Source organism: Entelurus aequoreus, linkage group LG15, assembly GCF_033978785.1.
Source record: "Entelurus aequoreus isolate RoL-2023_Sb linkage group LG15, RoL_Eaeq_v1.1, whole genome shotgun sequence".
Classification (NCBI taxonomy): domain Eukaryota; kingdom Metazoa; phylum Chordata; class Actinopteri; order Syngnathiformes; family Syngnathidae; genus Entelurus; species Entelurus aequoreus.
The window spans coordinates 36,077,836-36,089,813 of NC_084745.1; the positions used below are offsets into that span (position 1 = coordinate 36,077,836).

The 11,978-nt window shown below is 46.5% G+C and overlaps 1 protein-coding gene across 1 annotated transcript in view; it reads left to right on the forward strand.

The window, feature by feature from the left end:
* Positions 1 to 11,978, forward strand: part of LOC133630074 (histone-lysine N-methyltransferase 2C-like) — a 38,653-nt gene that overhangs the window by 20,875 nt on the left and 5,800 nt on the right. Inside the window, exons 47-68 of the mRNA XM_062021345.1 lie at positions 78 to 419; positions 506 to 620; positions 693 to 759; positions 6,549 to 6,612; positions 6,705 to 6,937; positions 7,004 to 7,402; positions 7,509 to 7,616; positions 7,689 to 8,462; positions 8,545 to 8,970; positions 9,048 to 9,209; positions 9,281 to 9,413; positions 9,480 to 9,594; positions 9,667 to 9,842; positions 9,913 to 10,025; positions 10,087 to 10,215; positions 10,318 to 10,360; positions 10,446 to 10,564; positions 10,778 to 10,864; positions 10,941 to 11,138; positions 11,211 to 11,338; positions 11,424 to 11,616; positions 11,703 to 11,912. Coding sequence (XP_061877329.1) covers positions 78 to 419; positions 506 to 620; positions 693 to 759; positions 6,549 to 6,612; positions 6,705 to 6,937; positions 7,004 to 7,402; positions 7,509 to 7,616; positions 7,689 to 8,462; positions 8,545 to 8,970; positions 9,048 to 9,209; positions 9,281 to 9,413; positions 9,480 to 9,594; positions 9,667 to 9,842; positions 9,913 to 10,025; positions 10,087 to 10,215; positions 10,318 to 10,360; positions 10,446 to 10,564; positions 10,778 to 10,864; positions 10,941 to 11,138; positions 11,211 to 11,338; positions 11,424 to 11,616; positions 11,703 to 11,912 — 4,334 coding nt within the window. The remainder of the gene's footprint in view (positions 1 to 77; positions 420 to 505; positions 621 to 692; positions 760 to 6,548; positions 6,613 to 6,704; positions 6,938 to 7,003; positions 7,403 to 7,508; positions 7,617 to 7,688; positions 8,463 to 8,544; positions 8,971 to 9,047; positions 9,210 to 9,280; positions 9,414 to 9,479; positions 9,595 to 9,666; positions 9,843 to 9,912; positions 10,026 to 10,086; positions 10,216 to 10,317; positions 10,361 to 10,445; positions 10,565 to 10,777; positions 10,865 to 10,940; positions 11,139 to 11,210; positions 11,339 to 11,423; positions 11,617 to 11,702; positions 11,913 to 11,978) is intronic.

Consider the following 11,978-nt stretch of genomic DNA (forward strand, 5'->3'; position numbering starts at 1 on the left):
ATTGATCAAGATTGATGTCCCCCCCCAGCTTGGAGGCAGGATGGATCACTTATCATGTTCTCTTTGTCCGTCTTCAGGTCAGCAGCCTGGCTTCCATCAAACACCCCTTGGACCCTCTTCGGCTTACCTCAACCTTCAAACTCAGGCTTCCCCTGACACCCCTCACAAAGTGTCGCTTCAACTCTCCCAGCCTTGCCTACTTCTCAACCCTCAGGCCGTGTCTCCAAACCTGGACGCAGCTGCTCAATCCATTGCCCAGGAACAGGCCCAGAACAAGTCTAAACCTTTACTACTGGAGGAGCAGCCACTTTTGCTGCAGGATCTCTTGGACCAGGAGCGCCAGGAGCAGCAGCAACAGAAACAGATGCAGGCACTGATCAGACAGAAATCCACCTCTGAACCCACATTCCCAGAAATAAGTAAGATCCAGAATGCAGCATATTTTTTAGGCTCTTATATATAATAAATGTGGTTTGATAAATGTGGTTTGTTTTTGTACGTTTAGCCGACTTTGACTCCATCTCAGACCCCATAATGAAGGCCAAGATGGTGGCTCTTAAGGGCATCAACAAGGTGATGACTCAAGGGAACCTAGGCCTCAACAACATGGTCATCAACAGGTATGTTTGAGGTCACATGACTACAGTACGTTTGAACTTGACTTACTTAAGACTGCGTTGTCTATTTCGTAGGTTTCACCAGGCTCCTGCGGCCACGACTCCTGAAGGAACCCCTCAACCTCTGCTTCAAGTTGGACAGGTGTGACCCAACACAAACACCACACGACCTGCAGCATACACAACGATTCTCAAATGTGAACAGGGGTCCCCAACCATTATTGCACCCGGGTCGGTTTAATGCAGGCATTAGTTTCACGGACCAGTCTTCAACGTGTGGCAGATAAATTAGCTAAAATAAGTGCATGAAAAATTCAACTCACCCTAACACTGAATTAGTGGGAGCGCTGGCCCTTTTCCCTTTGCAAAAAAGCTTGCCAAAGAAATTTTGGGGTTTTTTCTACAAATTTTTGCTAGCTTGTGGGCTTATTTTTTGGCTTATACGTGATACATCATTGTCAAAGACTAGAGCATGGATATATAATAAAACTATATATACTTGCCATTAGTTCCAATGGAATTATATTGCTTTTTATTGAATTGTATTTGTATTTTATAAGTTATGTATTCATATTTTGTGCAATGTTTCCTACATAGATACAATTATGTCTGCTTTTTTTGGTTCAATTTTTCATGCGTAAACACATCTGTTAACGCAACCTACTTATGCAATAGGGCTATGTGCAATAATAGCAGCACTTTAAAGGGGAACTGCACTTTTTAAAAAAAAATAAATTCCTATCATTCACAATCAATATGAGATACATGAAGACAAAAAGGTAACTTGCAAAAATCGTCCCGTTCTTGGTGGCTGGGAATGCAGCTAATGGGAACAATAATTTCTACCTCTAAGTCACTTTAAACATGCATTAAAAAACCACACTTGGGCATTACTGGGCATTGAATTGTGTACAAAACGGGCAATTTTTCGGCGCAATAAAAAAATCTATAAACCTGCATCAGCAATTAAAACATACCTTAAGTGGTACTGTCAAAATTGAAATAATTGTAAAAACACATTAAACGTGAAAAACTATATTTAGACTGCGTGTCTGGAGCTCCTGGGTCCCACCGTCCATCCCCTCCGGGTGCCCCGTCTTGGTTGGGGCCTGCTGGGTCTAGTCCCCGCGTCTATTGTGGTAGCTTGGTGCTGCAAAGTATTCCGAGGTGCTGCGGGTCGGCCAGCTGCTGGGGTAGTGACCTTGTGTGTCAGCATGTCTGTGATCTTCTTTTAATACTTTTTTTAAAAAAATTTAATTTTTTAGATGTATAATAATTATTATTACCATTATTACTATTTATTTATTAATTAATTTATTTAAAAAAAATATATATTTTATTAATTTTATTTTTTATTTTTCCCCTCCCTCAGGGGGGGAACTCGACGGGGTGGTTGCTGGTTGTTCCATCTCCATCATTGGGGTCCCTGCGGGTGGGGTGGGTGGTTCCCGTGGCCCCGTGCTGGGCGGTCCTGCGGCGGCCGACTTGGGTGGGGTGGCTGGGGGCGGGCCGCGCCGCGCTCTCCGGGGGTGGGGGGTGGGCTCGTGGGGGCCCGGTTGCTGGTGGGGCGGGGGCGGTCTTCCCATCCGGTTGCGGGGAGTCTCTGGGCCCCCCGGGCGGGGCATCCCGCCTTTCTACCTGTGTGGGGTGTGGTCTCTCGCTGGCTTGAGGTCTGGCTGTCCCCTGCTTCTCTCGTGCCTTGTCCTCTGCCGGGTGCGTCTGTCTGCGGCCTGCTGCTGGCTCTTACGGGCGGCACGGTGGGCCTGGCTCTAGGGTTCCTGTCGTTGGCCGGCCTGGCTGCGTGGGGCCAGTGGTCCCTGGTTCCCTGGGCGCCACACCTGCTGTTTGTGGGTTGGGCTCTCTGGGTGTCTGGGGTCGTACTCTGGCTCCCACATACACTGGGAGTCAAATATATTGTACATACAAATACACATACACTCACATACATAAATACATACATACATACTTAGGTACCTACGTTCCCACATACATACACAAATACAGTGCATACCTACATACTCAAAGTTCGTACATCCACACGCACATTCACTGTACAAACATACATATACACATACTGTACATATACACACATTCTGTACATATACAAGTACATATACATACATACACTCATGCACGTAATCACGTTTCATCAAACATATACTAACGTTGTTGCCCTAGGGTAAACTGGGTAACACATGGCACACTGACAAAGCTTAACCTATTGTTACTATAACAATCTACAAGGTTAATATAGGTTGCTTCTCTTTCTTCCCCTCCATTTTTCTGCATTCTTTTGTATCTATAGTTATCATTACGTATATGTATTGTTGCATTTGAACAACTGTATTGTTGATAATAGAGGTAAATTATGGGTATTGTTCATTATCAATAGCGCTATTTCTATTGGTATTTGTATTGCTCCATTTGTAGTGTAATAATGCTCATCGTCATTTCTGTATTATTTTTTATTTTCGCTAACTGCTCATTTGCTATCACTTTTACCATCATATTTGTACATGTCATATTTGCTGATGTTGCTCTATTGTTGTTGTTGTTGTTATTGTTGTATTTGCTGTTGTTGTTTTTCTCTCTCTGTCTAATCCCTCTATTGTCCCCAAAATTTCCCCCTCTGTCTTCTGTTTTTTCTCTTTCTATCTCCTCCTGCTCCGGCCCGGCTGCACCAAATGATAATATAAATACATTTAATAAATACAAATAAGGCAACAAGAGAAGTATCCTACACTTCTCTTTTGTAAAGTAAATCTGAACAGCCGATATGGGCATCCACATCAACTATATGATTTGCCTGAGAAGCTGAACAGGACAAAAAAAAGAAAAACTATATTTGAACTCACAATTTGTAGCACCCATCCGACACTGTATAATAAGCCAGTGGTACTTCTCGTAGTTGGTTGATTCGAGTAGAAGTGGCGGGCAAACCATTTCAGCTTGGCTAGCTCTTGGGGTCAGCCGACCTCGTCTCTTTAAATATCCTTCTTGAAAAAAGCCTTGCAAATATATATCTGTCGCCTAATCAAAGTTTTGCGCTCCTTTTTTGTGGGTTTAAAAAGTGACTAAAGTGATTTCTCTACTGGCCGGATATGGCTCCGGTGCCACTTCCTGCTTTCGTAAATTACAATTTGTGATGGAATATTCACTTGTCACTCCCGAGTGACAATCGCGGATCACAGTCACGTTTAATCTAAGGCTACCTAAATGGGCTTTTGTCAACAACTTGTGATCTGATTGGCTATGGCAACTGTCTATCAACTGAATGTCCACCGTTCGTTTACCCTGCACAGCCACTGCTAATGTTGATTCAGAAGGCCTCTAGCGGAATTCATACTGCGCTGGCAAAAAGCTAGCTGAATTCTGATTGGATAAAAGCTTTAATTTAAAAACAGCAACACTGGAGCCTAATATGACAAAAGATATAATATGATGAATACTTTTATATATTTATGGCAAGTAAATTTAAAATAAAACTAGCTTTTGCTAATTTATGATCATGATTTATGTTAGACCTTGCTGGCCCTAACGGCACACCATTAACACATTCGCATTGCTTCGGTATTAGCCGTAAAAGCTAGCTACAGAAAGAGATAAGCTAGCTTCTACGTCACGAAACGCGTTTGAGTTTGTAATGCACAACACAATGCGATTAGACACCAATCGTACTGACTGAAAAACCTGAACAATCATATTACAGTGTCTGTAAAGTATTAGCCCACATTTCATGTTTTGTTTGTACACAGCTAGCAAGACAGCGTATGAAGTTGTAATAACACGCATGACGTGTTGCATGTATCATGATCATGATCATGTATCATAGACAGTTGTCCGTTTGTTTTTATGGTTTATTTGGGTGAGCACTCCATTTATGTTGAAATAACATGGCTTTAAGTTCCACATTTACATTTCCGACCTCACTCTTTCGGCTTTCGTTTGCTCCAATATCTCACCTTCCTTTGTGCTCACTTCTTTAAGCATTAGTTCATCTTTCGTATATTCAGCTTCATTAAGATAAGGTTGTGAATCCTCATTTGTCCAAAAATAGTCATCTTCATTGTCTCTTACCAAGTTTGCCATGATTAGAACATACTAGTGTTTGTTTCCGGAAGTACAAACACACATTTGTTGCCGGAAGTCGGAAGTGCGCTGCTATGGAACTTCGCGGAAGAAATCAGTCCCAGCAATGATTAAAATGACAATAATACGGTAAATAATGTACATATTACATATTGTGATGAACGTGTCTATTACTATATTACAAAAAGACTTGCAGTGTGTATATAAAACATTGATGGAGAGTTTTGAAGTTGTTTTAAAGGGTTTGGAAGGCTACAACGGTGACAACCATTAGCCGCATCTTCCAAGCTTTTTTTTATCATCTTTAAAATCCTAAAAAAATATATGTTCTTGTCTCTCATAATGATTTTGAATGATAGGCAAAATTCCAAAAAAAAAGTGCAGTTCCCCTTTAACTTACTTGACCAGTGATGTCAAAGTCAAGGCCCGCGGGCCAGATCCGGCCCGCAAATTAATTATCTATGGCCCCCGGGATGATATTTGATTGGTATTAGAACCGGCCCGCAGGCCACAGCCGCCTGCTTTGAAGGACGTTTGTTTTTGTCTGTGAGCCTGTTGAAAAATGTTTTCACTTAAAATTAGTGACAGAGCCACACAAAAATGTTGGATTATTCATTTAATCATTAAATAAAATACAGTTTACTGTGTTAGGTATTGGTTCAATAGGTTATGTGCAATCATTTTAATATGTTTTAATAAACATTGAACCAGTCCGACCCTCGGCTTGTAGCAAATTAGTTTTTTTGGCCCTCTGATGTATTTGACTTTGACATCCCTGTACTAGACCAAGGGAAATGTGCATGTTCTTCCTTCAGCACACTTATTACATGCAACAAATTAGCAAACTTGCACTCTAGCTCGATAGCCCTTCTCCATCTGCCGTATGCACTTTAACTACAATGGTGACTTTATTTAATGGTCAGATCTACTCCAGCAGCTGGTGACAAAACCCCAAATATCTAACACCCTCCTTGTATTGGAGTATACATATTTGGGGTTTTGGCACCAGCCGCTAGACTAAATATAACCAATCTAAGTCTACGACGAGAGCTGACCTATCTAAGTCTATGAGCATGAACTGATGAAGCTTACTTGGATGAGAGGCGAAATATCTTCCAAGACAAACCAAACAGTCCAGTTGCGATCAATTGAATGCTCTGAGATCAGCTTGAGATATTTTTAGGTAAGTGATAGCTAACCATAATGATTTCTTTAAGAAATATTTGTTATACTGTAACTGTGCTGCTCATTAGACTGTTACTAAAATAAACTTTAGTTTTTTTTAAAGCAAGGATAGGCAAAGTGCTGACAAAAACGAAATATCAATTAATTTGTAAACAAATGGCAGCAATAAAACAAATAAAACACTAACTACGCTAACTAGCTTCCTCAAAAAGAAAAGTGCATTTTTTGACAATGATGTGTTTGGAGAGCTGCTCACAGGTAAGAAAAACAAGTTTAGCTGGCGGACTTTGGCTAAAAGGATATTTAATACTTTTTTCCACTCAAATTTGTCTCTGTTAGCTATCAAGCGAACAAGCTATTTTATACCAAGGAGAGTCGCAGACCTCATCCTTCAGAGGTCTGACAATCCTCCGATTTAAATGCTCCCTCATTATAGATGTACTGCCATGAAAAAGCAAGGTCTAGGGTGAAATGTTCCCATATTTTCTATGTTTTCGCCTGCGGTGCTTTTGTTTGTGGTCACAGCCATTTTTCTCTTCCTGTTTCTGCTGCTCAGCGAGCATGCTTACTCAACAAATTTTCTTGTAAATTTTTCTTGACAATGTCAACGAATCGTTGCACCCATATTAAACATGGAGTGTCTTTTTTTTCTGTCAGGAAGGAGAGGTAAACCCTCCACTGGTGCGGCCGAACCCACCCAGCTTTGGACCTGGATTTGTTAGTGAGTTTCACCCCCACAACTTCTGAGAATTTCAAAATTTCTGAAATGCTGAACAGTTTATGATGGGGCATTTTTGCTTAACTGTGCTGCAGACGACTCTCAGAAACGTCAATATGAAGAGTGGTTGGGTGAGACCCAGCAACTCTTGCAGATGCAGCAGCGTCTCCTGGAGGACCAAATCGCAGCTCACCGCAAGACCAAAAAGGCTCTGTCGGCCAAGCAGAGGACGGCAAAGAAGGCGGGTCGTGCACTCGCAGAGGAAGACGCTGCTCAGCTGCACTACATCATGGAGCAGCAGGTGTCTGTCCAGAAGCAGCTGGAGCAGGTCAGTGTCTACACATCACCTCTCCCCAAAGGGACTACTTGTTGACTTGCGTATGTTCTCCTTCAGATACGTAAGCAGCAGAAAGATCACACAGTGCTCATCGAGGACTACAGAACACAACAACAACAACAGCAGCAGCAAAGACCCCTTCCTATTGTGCCTTCTGGAGTAGTACCTCAGCAGAATAGGCCCAGTAACTCAGCTCTGCCCTGCGTCCAGAACATTCCCCCTGGTTGGTCACCAGAAGTGGGAGTTGTTCCAGGTTTGATGGGGCCGAATATGGCATCTCATGTGCCACCACAGTTGCCCCATACCCTTTCAAAGCCCCCTCAGGCTTCACAGCCCTCTCCAGCCATTGCGCCCAGACTTTCAGCTCCAGCAGCAGGCTTTGCCCCAGGACCCCGGACACCCACTGGGGGTCCCAGTGGTGCCTCAGGGGGTGACATAGCAGCACCCTCCCCCCAGGTAGGAATCAAACCTCAAAAATCAAGAGCTTTTCACAAGAATATTAGTCTATAAATGCTTGAGGTATTGTTAGGTAATATTTGGAACACATCATGTGCACCTGCAGGTCAAATTTGATGACAACAACCCATTCAGTGAAGGTTTCCAGGAGAGGGAAAGGAGAGAAAGAATAAGAGAGCAGCAGGAGCGGCAGAGGGTGCACCTTATGCAGGGGGTGAGACATTGCATTAGCAAACACACACACACATACACACTGTGTTTGTACTTCCTTTTTCTCTGCCTTCAGGTGGATTGCCATAGGGTCTTGCAGCAAGGTTCTCAAGGTGGATCTGTGGGACCTGGAGTGGCTCGGCTCTGTTCCACAGGGTCAGTGGCTGGCAGCACTCCTGGCTCCACCCCTAGTGGGGACACTTTCTCCAAGATGCCTTTCTTCAGTTCTGAACTGCCCCAGGACTTCCTCCAGTCTCCGCCTGCCTCCAGACCGCCACAACTCCTCTTGTCGTCGCCCAACCTCCAGACCACACCGAGACTCCCAGACCCTTTGGGCTCTGCAGGTCCTGGTCAGGTCCGTCCACCTGGCCTTGGAGGGGTCGTTATAGCTCCTTCCAATCAAGGAAGTCAAGGTCATCAATTTCGACAGGAGTCCTCAACCTCATCACCATCTGCCCCTCTACATGCCGTCTTCACCCCTTCCTCATCCGGAGGCCCCGCCTCCCTCATGCAGCTGTACTCTGACATCATGACAGACGACAGCCTGAAGAAGAAGAGGAGTGGGAACAAGGACAGAGACAATTCTGCTGGGGGAGCCAGAACACCGCTGTCCTCACACTCTGATGACATCACAGCCCCGTCTACTCCAGCCTTTTCAGACGCTTCGTGCTCTACGCCCACACGGTGCAGCACTGAGTTGGCTGAGATGAACACCCCTCCCCTCTCTGGTCTGGCTCCATCCTCAGAACTGGAGAAGCAGCTGTCTGTGTGCCCTGCAGCCCAGGACAGAACCCATCTAATGGACATGGAGGCTCATAGAGGCCTCCTGTGTGGCCGCATGGGGGTCAAGGTTGGTTACCAGTACCGCAGTCGGTGTTGTTGTCCTATGCAAATAATATTCATTTGTTTTGGTTTGATTCGTATTCCTGCAGGAGGAGCGAGAGGAGCGAGGACCCTGTGGAGGAGACCCAGTAAAGTTGGAGTGCGCCTCCCCTCTTCATGTAGGAGGAGATGCAGGGAAGGAGCTGCTCAGACACTTGCTGAAGGAAAAGGCTTCTCCGGCAAAGACTCCATCGCCTACCACCCATGCCCCGCCTCCTGTCCACCACCAACTCTCCACTGACAGTGTGCGCTCTGAGGAGGAGGACGGTGCTGGTTTCCTTGGCAACATGATGGTGGACAGTCCTGATGTCTTGGACTTGTTAGGCAAGAAAAAGGCTCAGCGATGTAAGAGAGCTGCTCGGCCCGACAAAGACAAAGCTCTGGCCAAATACAAGCGGAGGAAACGAGAAGACGAGGACGAAATGCTTCACTCCTCTTCCACCCCCTCTGAGCAGATCATAACACACCTCAGACAGGTGAACTGACTCCAGCCATCTTTACTGTCTTCACATTATAGTGTCAAGTTCTTATGGTGTATCTACCTCTCTCTTAGCTCTCTGTGCTACCCCTCATGGAGCCCGTTCTGGGGTTCGACCTGAGTCTGTTCCCCCCTTATGGCAGCACCTCTCTAGGGAGGGACTCCAGACTCACTGGCTCCTTTGGCAACGCCTGCCTGGACGGAGTCACTGACTACTACTCACAGCTCACATGCAAGGTACACGTCCTGAAAAGTCAAACTACATCGTTTGCCTGAGGCTTATTTTTGTCTTACTTCACACCTTGCAGAACAACCTCTGTAACCCACCCACACCGCCTGCCTCGCTGCCACCGACCCCCCCACCGGTGGTAAAGCAGAAGCTAGTGAACGGCTTTGCTACAGCAGAGGAACTGAGCAGGAAGGAGCTCACCGAGCAAGATGGTGAGTGCTGTGATGATCGAACGTTATCCTCCAGGCTTCAGCTCAGTCTTACGTCATGTCCGCCAGTGAAAGGTGTCAAATCCAAGGTTCAAGATCTTCCGGCTGAAAATCACACCGCCAAGACTGTGGACGTGCCCGCCTCCCTGCCGACTCCACCCCACAACAACCAAGAAGAGCTCCGGTGAGCTAACCTTCCTGGTTTTCAGAGGAAGTATTTTCTGTTCTGCTCGCTAACTCACCACGTCCTCTTCAGGGCCCAAGAATCGTCGCTACGCAGCAGCCCGGAAGACTTTGTCCCGTCCTCGTCTCCTGACAGTGTGGCAGACATGGAGATAAGCAGATACCCTGACCTGTCCTTCATCAAACTGGAGCTACCATCCCCTTGCCCATCTCCACCGATACCCATCATGCCCTGCTCTTGGGGCAAAGGTGAGTCAGCTGGGGGGTAAATGTAACACATGGCAGACCTTGAAATCAACATTATGTCGTCTGTGTCCAGGCACTGCGGTAAAGCAGGAAGTGAAGGCGGAGCCAAGCCAACAGGCTCCTCCCTCCTGTTCCAACACAGATCTGGTTACCATAGCGATCACCCTAAACCCATCCGCTGCTCAGGTAGACTATTTTTTCGTAGCTCTGTCCACCCGGCTTGCTCCTCACATCATTGTCCTTCCAGAATGTTCCTGGTGTCATGGCGACAGTGGCGAAGCTGCTGCGGGTCCCCACTTCAATCAACTACCAGCTGAGCCGCGCTGAGTGCAACCCGCTGGCTCTGCTGGCGGGAGTCAGAGTGCCACTTCCTCAGGTACCCCTTCAGATAGGACTGTCTTTGCTTGAATATTATATCATAGTTTATTGTGTTATTATGTATCATATCAATGTATCATTAATATGTGTATGTGTTTAGGCTTCAGCAAGCAGCAGGCAGCAGAGACCTGCGCCTCCAGCTGGTCTGCTCACACTTTTTAATTCCATCAATTCTACTTCCCCGCTGATCATCGTTAAAAAAATTTAATTTTCTTTGTTTGGCCAAAGGTGTGAGGAAGGACGTCATCCAGCATGGTGCTACACCTGCTGTCTCCAGACCGCCGTCCTGCAGCCACTGCAAAATACTGCTGGGAAGTGGAGTTCGCAAAATCAAAGCTGTCAAACAGGTGAGTTTGACAATGATTTAAAAATTTCAGCTGCCGCCATCTTAATCACGGCCGTTGTGCCTTCTGCAAGACACTTCACCCACCTTGCTCCCAGTGGCACCTACACTGGTGTATGAATGTGCAGGACTCCCTTTAAAAAAAGATTATTAGTATCAATGGGACTTTCCTGGGTAGATAAACGGTTAAAAAAGATGGTGTGATTGTGTGTTACAGGAAGGTCCGTCCACTCTGCTCTTCTGTAGCCCAAACTGCTCTGCTCTCTACTCATCTGGACTGAAAACCGCAAGCTCTGCAGACAAGGTGTGACATCATTTCAGAACACATGCATGTGATTGGGCGATGACTGCAGTCATTATAATTTATCTCGTGTCCACAGCCTAAGGACAAGACACCCCCTGATACCCCCAGCAGACTGCATCACCACTACGCCAACAACATGTCGTCCATTGCCGTCCACTCCCTCCCTCGGACTCCCATCACTCCATCCCAGAACGCCACCTCGTCCCCACCCCTCCAGTTCCCCTCCGCCTCCACTGTCACCATGGAGATCAGGCCCCGTGTGGACAGCCTGAAGGTGAGAGACGTGTCCGAGTTGTGTCAACAGAGCAGTTGTATTAATTACTTGATTGACTGACTGATTGGCTAGGTCAAGGTGAAACTGAAGCCCCACCCCCACGCCTTTTCTGAGGGGGATGACTTGCTGCTGAGTCACCACGGGAAGAGGATGAAAAATTCTCGCTGGCGACGCTGGAACATCAACGTCACTCTGACCAGGTGAGCGCCACATAGCGTCACATGACCCGTGCTCCGTGTTTGCATGTTTAGCCGAGCCATCCTCAAGTTCTCACCTCTCAACCAGGGGTCCCATTTCGGACGAAGCGGTCGCCATGCCAACGGAGGAGGAAATCGATGTGATGTTAAAGAAACTGGGGGCATCCCTACGACCCGACCCTATACCTGTAGACCAGCGAAGGTGTTGCTTTTGTCACCAGCTGGGCGATGGTGTAACAGACGGGCCAGCCAGACTGCTGAACCTGGACTTGGATCTGTGGGTGAGTGCCCAGGCGCCCCCCCCATGTGTCTATGGTGCTGTACTTCTAGTCGTCTCGGTCCAACCGTTTCTTGTTCTGTCCATCAGGTCCATCTGAACTGTGCTCTGTGGTCCAGTGAGGTGTATGAGACTCAGGCCGGCGCACTCATCAACGTGGAGCTAGCCCTAAGACGCAGTCTCACGCTCCGCTGCGCTCACTGCCAGCAAACAGGCGCCACCAGCGGCTGCAACCGTTTGCGCTGCACCAACACATATCACTTCACGTGCGCGCTGCGGGCCCATTGCACTTTCTTCAAGGTAGGGCTTCACATACTGACATGATTGCCATGGCAACCCTTGAATTGATTATTGGCACTCGCTAAT